Source organism: Mangifera indica, chromosome 19 (assembly GCF_011075055.1).
Source record: "Mangifera indica cultivar Alphonso chromosome 19, CATAS_Mindica_2.1, whole genome shotgun sequence".
NCBI classification, from domain to species: Eukaryota; Viridiplantae; Streptophyta; class Magnoliopsida; order Sapindales; family Anacardiaceae; genus Mangifera; species Mangifera indica.
In genome coordinates this window covers 4,787,032-4,799,274 of record NC_058155.1, presented here as the reverse complement: position 1 = coordinate 4,799,274, position 12,243 = coordinate 4,787,032, and the positions used below count along the sequence as shown (strand labels likewise).

The 12,243-nt window shown below is 30.0% G+C and overlaps 1 protein-coding gene across 1 annotated transcript; it reads left to right on the top strand.

Moving 5' to 3' along the window:
• The first annotated feature begins 10,554 nt into the window (after positions 1-10,554).
• On the top strand, positions 10,555-11,988 carry LOC123202578 (GRAS family protein RAM1-like). The gene has a single exon (XM_044618520.1). The coding sequence runs from the start codon at positions 10,600-10,602 to the stop codon at positions 11,986-11,988; it is 1,389 nt and encodes a 462-aa protein (XP_044474455.1). The 5' UTR covers positions 10,555-10,599.
• Positions 11,989-12,243: the final 255 nt, after the last annotated feature.

Genomic DNA, 12,243 nt, shown 5'->3' with positions numbered 1-12,243 from the left:
TTCCACACAATATAAGAGAATTATAAATCGAAATAATAACAATTAATGGCATTATCAACACTCTAGGTCATGATAGTACACCTTCGAACAACCTCGAAAGTACGTATCTCTGATTTTATATCCGGAGGAGTGAGGAATATATGAAGAGATATTAGTGCATCGGCTAAACGAAAGGCCCGTTACTAGAGCAAACTCAAATGGGCTAAATCTCACATCAAACCCGTTAACCCTAAACCAAAACTCATCTCTGGCAAAGAGCCAATGTAGCTGTCATAGTAGAAATGCATGAACCAATATCCTAGAAAATTTGGTTTCAGGTAAACAAAGGAGATACCTGAAACATGTCCTCTCAAATAATCGTAGCTGATCCAAGGTCAGTGCAGAAGTAATCCTAGATAATGCGATGTGCTGTGCACGACATATCACATCTACCTAAAAGTGTTTGGACTCATCGAGGATTCGCAACTCACCTTTAACACTTTTTTTTTGCAAGAAATATCTTGCAACAATTTTAAAAATTCGTAAGACATTCATAAAAAGCAAATATGTAAACAAATGTCTTTATGAAAAAAATATAAAAAGATGAAAAATAGAAAACAATCAAAAAGTAAATGAAAAAATTTTAAAAATAAGAATTCAGTATCTTAAAACGGTGAAAATAAAAAAAATGAAACTGAAATTCAAATTCTATATGTTGAAATACCATAGAATGTCAACAAACGAAAAATCATTCAAAAATTTAGAAAATACGAGTTGATATATCCTAAAATAGTGAAATTCAAAAAAACAAAAATAAAGTTCGAATTCTATATGTTGAAATACCCTAAAAGGTCAATAATAAAAAAATCATTTGAAAATCTAGAAAATATGAGTCGATGTATCTGAAAAGAGCGTAAATTGAAAAACGAAATTGAAATTTGAATTTTAAACGTTGAAATACCCTAGTATGTCAACAATAAAAAAATTGTTCGAAAATCTAGAAAGTACGAGTCAATATATCCTAAAACGGTAAAATTTGAAAAATGAAAATGAAATTCGAATTCTACACGTTTAAATACCATAGAATGTTAACAATTAAAAAATCAGTCGAAAATATGAAAATATGAATCGATATATCTTGAAAGGACAAAAATCGAAAAAATGGAACTGAAATTCGAATTTTATACTTTGAAATACCTTAAAATGTCGATAATAAAAAAATCATTCGAAAATCTTCAAAATACAAGTCGATATATCCTAAAGCGGTGAAATTTGAAAAAACAGAATTGAAATTCGAATTCTAAACGTTGAAGTACCCTAGAATGTGAACAATTGAAAAAACGAAATTGAAATTCGAACTCTATCAATTAAAATACATAAGAATGTCAGTAATCGAAAAAATCGTTCGAAAATCTGGAAAATACAAATCAATACATCATAAAACAGCGAAATTCAAAAAAACGAAATTGAAATTCAAAAATACGAGTCGATATATCCTATAAACGAAAAAATTGAAATATTGAGTGAAATTAGGTCATTACATCTTAAAATGTGTTCGAAAGGCACAAAAATCGAAAAATTGAATCTCAAATTCGAAAACTACATATTGAAAAATCCTAAAACAGAAAAAACGGATATAAAATTCAAAAACTACACGTTGAGAAACCCTAGATGTGAAAAATATCAATTTACCCCCTGAGAAAATTTTTATTGCAAACAGGTCCAATATTTATCCCTACCCCCTCAGTAATTTTTGAATCTATTACCACCCTTGTAGTTTCAAAAAAGTAAATTTTCCCCCCAACCCACAATATTCACGACAGCAGTCTACTGTCACATGGCAAATTTCAAAAACGCCCACAATGGACTAATCTATGCGGCTAGCTCCCTAATGTTTTAAAAAAACTACTTAACCTCCTAAACCACGGTCAATGTCTCTTGACAGTGGGAGTATTCTTCATGACCGTGGGATCCACTATTCCCATGGTCGGACTGCCGATTGCTTCAAACGTATTTTTCAACCAAAAATCCGTCATTTCAGCCTCCAATTTCAACACAAATCAAATCTACATAGACTATAACACAAAACCCCTCAACAAATTCAACGAAAACAATCAAGAATCAAAACATTTTAAGCATTGTTCAAAATTGAAACCCTAAAGTTTCAAACCGCAAAATTTCACTCAAATCTCAATAATATGAATAATAACTTGATTCAAACAAGATTACGAAAGATATACTAACCTTCTTGACCATTTTCGGTTGCCGAAAAGCAAGAAAATCGTCTGAAATCTGCTTGACTGTGGGATGACAGTGGGACAGTGGAGAGAGCGCAGTTTTTCTTTGGTTTTGCACAATATACCGTGGAAAATATGAAAATTTGCATTGTTTATATATAGGGGCAGTTTGGTCATTTCACAAAAGTTAGGCATTTTTGCTTTAACCTGGTTGTTTTGGGCAATTTTACTTAGACCGCCTTAATTTTGGCCTTTTATTATAATTTCCCATTGTGAAATTACCTATGTCAAGCCTGCAATAAGGGAAAGGGGAAAGAGGAAAATTCAAATGCTTCAAAGTAATGACATAAGGAGGAATATGAGATGCAAGTCTACTGAAATATATTTGCAGCCCTTCATGCTTATGTACATTACGATCAATATTTTTTTAGTAAATCATAGCAAGCATATTGTAAACTGGAGCATATGTAGACTGTTTTGGCAATAAAGTAAATAAATTTTATTATGAGTATTTCAAGTGAGCTTTCATGAAATTGCATTTGGTTATTTATCCATAAGTAGGATTGGGCCTTGAACCACTCACTGGACCTTTAACTTATCATCCTCCCTCAAGTCAATGTAGTCGAAAGCAGCAGCAGACTTGCAACCCAAAAAAACAAACTCGTCTTTCTTTTTCTTTGCTCTGCATATTAACTTGTCTCCGCCCTGAGAGTAAACAACCTCATCTCATCTGCAGAGTAATCAGTTTTCCTCCCTGGAAATGAACTGCTTCATATCTTCAACATCTTACTCACACCTCTTCCCTGAAATAAAGTGAACATATTAGTATCTATTTAGATCAAGAGAACGTATTTTGAGTGTAAAATTCTCCACGGAAGGTCTGATTTTATTTGTTTATTATCATTATTACGATTATTTTATACATAAGTTTGCTCCAATTCTTCATTGCAATGTGTGTCGAATTCTTCATAGCGTACCAATTACATGCCAAAAATTTATTACAGCAATAAATCAGAATAAGTGGTTGGACTTCTAACGCTAATAATGCAAAAAAAATCATACAGAAATTATACAGGTATAGTACCATAAATATTAAAAAATATGTTTATAAAAAAGGGTTTTAAAATTTGCATATGAAAAAAATAAAAAACGTGTATGTACAAGTTTAATACAACACATCGTCACTAATATATTTTAAAAAATATGACAATATCCATAATAATTTTAACACTTTTCATAAATCTTTTGGTTAAAATTAATATAATAGTTCAATTGTAAAGTATTTAATTGACTATTAAACTTAATATAATATATCATCAAAATTTAATCATCATAAAAAATTATCATTTCATAAATTTTTTATCAAATATTAAGTATTTAATTGATTATTAAACATAGTTTAAATTATCATTTCATGAATTATTTTATTAAATCATCATCAAAATATTATGAATTATTGATGTTTGAGCTAAGAAAATTAAATGCCTATGAGATATCTATGGAATATCTTCATAATGCCACTGAAAAAGTAAAATACGCGTTAGGGATTTAGATAACAAAAAATTGAGTTCTTTTTTTATATAGTATAATATTATAGTAATTAATTAAAAATATAAGAGATATTTTTGTATTTTAAAAATTCATAAAAAGGAAATATGTATAAAATGGCAAAATTATGCCTTTAATACATGAAACATATAAAATACATATTTAATATGTTTTGAGTTTAAAAATTCAGAACGGTATATTTAAAACATAAATTAAACAGAAATGCAAATAATTTACATTTTCACTAGCTAGTCTTCCAATGTGGAGGATCTGAAATCAAATTTTCCAGGAAATTTTTCCGGTCTTGTGGATGATTTCTTTAAAAAAAAAAATAGCATTTTAAATTTAAGGTAAATTTGTTCTTAACAACCGCCTTAGCATTACTAATCATGCAGTAATCTGGCAAGTCCGCGGCTTTCAAGTCCTCATATTCAGACTACTTTCCCGCATTTCTTTGAGAGGTCTCCAATTTTCACCTGCAAGTCTACAAGAGGTGACTCTCTTTAATTTGCTAATATTTCATAAGACCATCTTATTTATACACTTTTTATCTAATTCATTTGTCACTGAATTTGTGGCTATTACAAGAATTTTTCAGAACAGACATAATATAACTTGTTTTGGAGTATGTAAATAATGTGTATTTGACTTCAACAAATTGTTTAACCGAGTTGAATATTTGTCGTTCTGATTCCAGTGCAATCTGAAATATGTATTTTCTTTTTCTGCTTTCTAAAGGCCATAATATATCAATTTAATATGTGTATGCGTGGGTGCTCTCTCATCGAATACAAGTAGTTTTGATTGAATTTACATATATACTGTTTTGAGCTAACAAGTTACATATATAGAAGTACTAGCGAAGTTCTTAATACATATTGTCCAGTTTTCAGTTTATGACATTGTTGGAGTAATAATGAGCATATCATGTTAAACTAAACATAACAATCTAGATACATATATGAATACAGAAGTGTGAATCTTGTGCTTATAATTTTGTAATTCAGGCCTATATATTGGAGAGACTAATTTATTAGTTTAGTATTGTTAGAAATATTTATTGGACTTTTAAATGTGAAGATTAAAACTTATATTACACAAAACTAATTAGTTTTACGTAATATGAGTTTGAATTTTTATACTTGTAAATCCAATATATTTTCGCATAGTATCAGAACACAAACTAAATAGCAAGCTTAACAGTCTAAAGTGTACACTCAGTCAAAAACTGACTGAGCCAAATAATGGGTTATAGGTGATTGCACTTAAGTAAGGGGGTTAAAAACTAAAATCTCATATCTAATAAATGCAATATAAGTAAGTGGTATATAAGTGTGTGGATTGAACTTTAACACAAGAAAATTGGTTTTGTATAATATGAGTTATAATCTTCATATTTGTAAACCCAAGATGATTATGGTGAATTCAATTGTTATTGGGCACTTGATCAATTAGAGGTTGATGAGCTTTTTTTGTTTTAATCTTCATGGAGCTCACTACAGGAGTCGTATTGTTGTTTTCTATTATACTATGGAGTACGAGTTGGTAATGGTGGAATACTTTGTCGAGAGTCACTAAATTGCTTGCTGTGATGAATTTGATGACTGATAGGCTGAAGCCTACTTGATCAGCTTTATCTGGTTTCTGTGCTCGAACTTTCTCTGCTCTTCTAGTTCCGATTTGATAAATTTTCAGTGATTTTTGCTCCACTTCTTGTGGTCGCTCAATTATCATGGATTATAATTATTGGATTATTGATTATTACGTGCAAGCTAATTATATTAGCTTTTGAATTATTACTTATATAATTTAATAATTTTATTAAAATTTATAATTAAATTGCTTTCACAAGCTAACCTAAACATATTATAATTGATGGCTAATTATAATAAAAACTAAACAGCCACTAGATTAGGTTTCAGAGTTGTGTAGTCTTTAAAGACTTTTGGCTTGGTTTTTTTAGCATTTTATAAGTATATTCGAAAATTGTTTTCCAAATTAATTAATTTACTTTGACTCAAAATTTTCATCAAATCTTTATTTCAAAAGCAAACTTTACCTATAATTTGATTTTAATTTAGTTTGAAATTATATTTCGAATCCATGACTCAGATATGTAGTCTAGATTCAAAATTTGAATTCATAATTCATTAACAAACGATATTGTTTAACAATTATTTAATATAATTTAAATTGAATCACAATTTAAGTTCAAACATAATCAAACCATTTACCCAATTTACAAGTCAAACTCTCTAGCTCGAGTTTGACCTAGTTTTAAATGAGTCAAACCTCATAACTCAAACTTGGTTTAAATTTAAACTAAACAAATTTAAATCAAGTCAAACCAAATTGAATCAGCTTTTACGTTTAAACTAACTTGATTTGGGTTTAACCCTACTTACCTTCTAGGTTATTATTTTTTTAATCCCAAACTTAAATAATAGTATTCTTTTTTTAATATAATATAGAGCTATTACTTTTCCCTATATACAAGAGCGATACCTTTGTTCTTGTGATGTTGTGTCTAATCTATTGATCAAAGCATCTCATTTTACCAAGTCATACTTGATAAATTTTTTAGATATACCCACTAGTCTGTAATATCAAAGTTGACAACCATTCTGGATAAAGATTGTGAATTAGATGTAATTTTCACTTAAGATATTCAATTAAATTTAAAAAAACTTTGGAAAGTGATATATTATATAAAGTAGGCCAATAGTAATTGGTGGGCGGCAATAATGTCGGCAAAGATGGGGACAAAACAACCATGATAATGAAGATTGCATACAAAGGAATGGCTCATACTCAACTGAGTATCTCACAAAAATATGAGTCTGCCATTGCAGTTTGGTTAAGGACAAATATATTTGGTGAGAAATTGACCCTTGACCTTTTATCATAAGGAATCAAACCTCTCTAAAACAAAATTAACATCAACTAAGCTAGCTTTTTGTTAATATTAAAAATTGATACCCAAAATCAGGTTGTGGTTTGGGGGGGGGGGGTGGTGTGGGCGGGGTTGGGGAGGGATTGTGTGGAGCGTGGGGAGAATTGAAGTTTCTTCTCTTATAATTTGTCGATCATATATACCTTCTGTCTTTTGGGAAAATTGTAATATCCTTTATTCTAATTGCAGGAATATTAAACTATTGAAAGCAAGATGAAAGAAAGCAAAAGCCAAATGGACATCACATTGTTATCTGAGCCTTTATCCTTTTATAGCATTACTGTTCTTTATAGATTTTTTTTTTTTTTAAAACTCGGTATATTGGGTATCATTTGAATATGATTCACTAATACAATAAAACTATATTTATACAATTTTAGTACTCAAATTTATATATACATGAATGTGTCATGATATGATTAGATAATTTTGAATTACTAATAAAGAAACATCCAATCACAAATAAAACATTCATGTGTGTGCATATTTGTATACAAAAAATGTATACATATAGTATTACTCTTACTAATAAATACAACATTCATTTTATGTTTCAAACAATAATGCTAAGCTCATAACATGATTAAAAATTAGAGCTATGTATAATTTTTAGGTACACAATTGAATACATAGATGATAAGTTATTTTATGAATAATTGATTTTGAACTATATAACGTAATACTTAATTATATGATGACACATTATTTGTATACCTAATTATATATTTAAAAATATCTATATATAACATTATTCTACAAACAATTCCTGTGTTGACATAATCTTTCTCGAACATAAGGCACCACTTTGCAAGTGTAACATTATTGATATCATGAAATTTTGAAGAAATTTTAGTGAAATTAGTTTGCATATGTGTATATTATCTAAATGAACATTGCTGAGGGATTAATAAGACAATTCCGACTAAACTTTAGGGGAAGCAAAAGATGGTTAATGATGTTGTTAATGTTCATTAATTAACATTAATTTAACAACAACGCAATGATAATTATTTAAAGTCTTAGACCAAAAAAATGAGATAATTAATTATCTCATCCTTGTCCTCATCCAATAATCCAATTCAAAGTGGGTAAATTATAAAATGAAAATTAGGTAGGAATTAAGATAATCCAACTAATCTTTGACTTTCTGGGTCGACTAACATTAAACCATACCTTCTCTAAGGTTAATTAAAATCTTATCTTTATCTTCTATACATTTTTCAATGCATTGAACAATTCTTTACCCATTTTAGAATTCAACATGATGCCTTAAATTGTGATGTAATGAATGTTGAAAATTAGTGATAATCGATCCACCACAAAGTTTTCCTAATGAATGAGAGAAACTTGTTCACATTAGAATGCCATATTATTAATTAATTACATTCAGTAAGAAACACACAATTATATATATTCATAACAAGAGGTTAGAATGTCATCATCAAGATAATTCTAATGAATAGTTAATTATAAAAAAACTCTACCGAATTTGACTCTGATCCCTTCCTTCCAATATGTATGACAATCTTTTACAACTTAAATTTTCTTGTCTTTGTATAAATCGTCTTAATTATATTAATAAGAACACATTATTACAAAATTAAATATGGATTCATGACATTTATATAACATGGTACTAATAATAAAGTTTTTTACTAAAATTAAACATAAATTCATGATTCTTTTTGTTTTCTTTTTTGTTTTTTGTAAAACTAGTAACGCAGTGATAGTAGCTTCATAGGGTTTTATATTATTTAATTATCTATTTTACAAATCAACATCAGATTTCAAACCTAGATATGTTCAATTTCAAGGATATATGTTTGTAAATATTGTCGGTTTACTTCATTTTCATTATCAATAAGAAAAATCTCGAACATAGATGTTTAGAGGATAGTATATTAATACTAGGTTGGTTTTTAATTTTTGTTCTTCTTTTGGCCACATAGTTTAATATTCCTAGTTTTAGTGTGTAGAAAACCAAGGCCTTAATTTGAGCAAAATGTTGGCTTGTTGGATGAAAAACTTTGCTTCTGCTAAGCAATTAACCACGGATTTTGTGGATCACGTTCTTTATTTTTCTTTTTAACAAATATTATTATTTTGTTGCAATGTTGATTGTATTTTTATAAATGGCATTGGATATCCAAGAGATCGCCATGTGTCAATCTCAAAATGGAAGGGGCAGCATCACCTTAATTCTCATTGTGGTACAGCAGGAATTCGATCGAATTCTTCTTCAAGAACCATTCAAACATAAATTCCAATGTAAAATCTCCTCACCTTAATTATTCCATCAACATTGTGTTTCCAATTTAACATATTGCATTAGATTTTGTATGCTGTACTAAAATAGAGCCAAATGCCAGAAGCCACATTGTGAAACGGAGAAGAATAAAAAACTGGAGCATTTTAAAGGAATTGAATTGAAATATTGAACGTGAACATCGAAGCAAGTTGGAAGAATATATTCCTATGAATTTATATAGCAAAGTTGTTAGCTGTATGGGTTATTTTAAACAAACATATATAAAACCATTTTGCTTAAGAAAGTAATATTCTGAGGTACAAAATGATACTACATTATTTATATGTCCAATTTTGTCACAAAAAACCTACCATTTTGCGATAACAATGGATTGATCGTCTCTATTTAGTATTTAGCAATAGCATGATCACTTTCTTTTCAATTTTTCTTCGATTTTTACGTTGCAATAATATATTGATGGATTGTTGAGAGATTTTTTTTTTCGATTAAAATTCAGATGTGAATGGTAGGATCTCAAACACAAAATATGAGATTTGAATATCTCATTGAAAAGTATGAACTTATGAGATTTAGACTTTTTAATATCAACAGTTAACTTTTAAAGTATGTTAAAATCTCAAATATTGGCAAAAGATTTTTTCCTATATTAAAAAGTATCAGCTTTAGTCCAATCTCAAACCTAAAAAACACAATCCTAAAAAGCAGAAAAATTAGGATAACTGAAAATAACACAAAAACTTATAATTAATCGTTATATGTTGAATTGTGACATATATAACTCATATGGTATTACTGTGTTACTACTAGAATTTCTTTATGTTATGATAGAGTGTGGCAATCATGAAATGTTCGTAGATAGGCTACGCATGCAAGTGAAATTAAATGTCTTAATGATCAAAGATTAAGTTACTCTTAATTATTACTTTCTTGAATGAAAGAATAGCAAGTGTTACTCACTGAATATAAGCAAAAACCCTATTGACAAATTTGTGGGGCCAATGGATCACTTTCAAATTAAGCAGAAATTTTTAAAGACAAAAAGCATTGTACAAAATTTTCGGCATCTAGAAAGAGAATAAAGACAAAGTCTTACAGAGGACGGTAGGTTGGATTCCCCTTTTCTCCCCGCTGTTTTTGTCCCCTTCAATTGGCCTTTTTCAACTCTTCCGAAGCATCTATGCAACCAAATCTAATAATTCATTAAATGAATTCATACTTCTCCTCTTATTATAAATTAATAATAAAATTATGTATATATATTTTTAATACATAATTTAAGTATATAAATGATATATCAATATATAATTAATTGATTTTAAATCAAAGATATAGTCATACTCAATCATACAATAACACATCTTTGATATATTTAAAATATGTATAAAAAATATGTACACATAATATTACTTATAAATTAATCTTGATCATGTTTTTTGATATTTGACGCTGATTTTTCGAGCCTTTCCTTCCTGAATATGCTTTGTTTCTATTCCCATGTAATGACACAAAGGAATTTTTTTGAGTTATTCTTCCATGTTACATTCAATTCTTCCATTAAATCTCAACTTTGATCCATCTTCTAATACTATCCACATTTTGCTCTAATCTCTCTCATGGGAGATACTGATGAGTTCCTTAGTCTTGGCCTTGCCATTGTGAAAGATAATTCTTGCGCCGCCGAGGGCGACCAAGGGGGAAAGAGGAAGGGAAGAGTTAGTTTTGATCATTCTTTGAGTAATGCATACGATGAAGGCTATTGTGAAGGGAAGGTTTTTAGGCTTCTTCAAATGAGGGAACAAATGTTGAAGTTAGACTATAAAAGAAAAAGACTTGTTGAGGAAGACGGAAGAGGGCTTCAACTGATACATTTGCTACTGATTACTGCCACCGCCGTCGATGAAAACAATCTCGATTTGGCCTTGGAGAATCTCTCCGAGCTCTATCAAAGTGTGTCGCTAACCGGAGGCTCAGTGCAAAGAGTAGTTGCTTATTTCGCCGATGGCTTGGCCGCCAGGCTTCTCACTAAAAAATCTCCTTTCTATGATATGATCATGAAAGAACCAACTAATGAAGAAATGTTTCTAGCTTTCACCGATCTTTATCGCGTCTCTCCCTATTTCCAGTTCGCCCATTTCACCGCGAACCAGGCGATATTCGAAGTATTTGAGATGGAAGAATCGAACAACAACCGTGCATTACATGTAATTGATTTTGACATATCATATGGATTCCAATGGCCTTCACTCATTCAATCCCTCTCCGAAAAGGCGACAAGTACTAATCGAATATCGCTTCGAATCACAGGATTCGGAACAAGCATTGAAGAACTACAAGAAACTGAAACTCGATTAGTGAGCTTCGCAAAGGGATTTCGCAATCTTGTATTTGAGTTTCAAGGGTTGCTGAGAGGAGCTAAGCTCGTTAACCTGAGGAAAAAGAAAAATGAAACAGTTGCTGTGAATTTGGTATTTCATTTGAACACTTTAAACAATTGTTTAAAGATATCCGAAACATTGAAATCAGTTCATTCACTTAAGCCTTCAATTGTGATCTTGGTGGAGCAAGAAGGCAGCAGGAGTCCAAGAAACTTCCTGTCAAGATTCATGGAGTCTTTACACTATTTCGCAGCGATGTTCGATTCGTTAGACGATTGTCTTCCACAGGAGAGCTTAGAGAGACTAAGAATTGAGAAGAACAATCTTGGAAAAGACATCAAAAGCATGCTCAATTGTGATCACATGAAAAATTCTAATTATCCAACGTATGAGATGATGGAGACATGGAAATCAGGGATGGAGAATCATGGATTTGAGGTGATGAAAATAAGCTCAAAATCATTGATACAGGCAAAGCTTCTTTTGAAGTTTAGGACCCACCATTGCCCTCAATTTAACGGGGAGAATAGTGGATTTAAAGTGTTTGAAAGGGATGAAGGGAGTGCGATTTCTTTAAGGTGGCAAGATAGATATTTGCTTACAGCTTCTGCATGGCATTGTGTATGAATATAGTTTTAATTTTTCTAACACATTCATATTTATGTGACTTTATCAAATAATATTAGGGTTTTGTCACCAAATCGTTGTTACTTGTTAGTGCTAATTGAAGTTAATTTCCCCATTTAATTGGGTGTTGTATATTTTATTTATTATTCTGTAAATTTAAGACGCATAAAGATGTATTTTTATCGATTCTTCTATAATGGATGAAAACCCTTATCTTTGTCGATTCCAAAAGAATTGATGGAGTCAACGAAGACA

Excerpts from the sequence above, each read along its gene's own strand:
- LOC123202578 (XM_044618520.1), top strand. The coding sequence starts at position 10,600 with ATGGGAGATACTGATGAGTTCCTTAGTCTTGGCCTTGCCATTGTGAAA.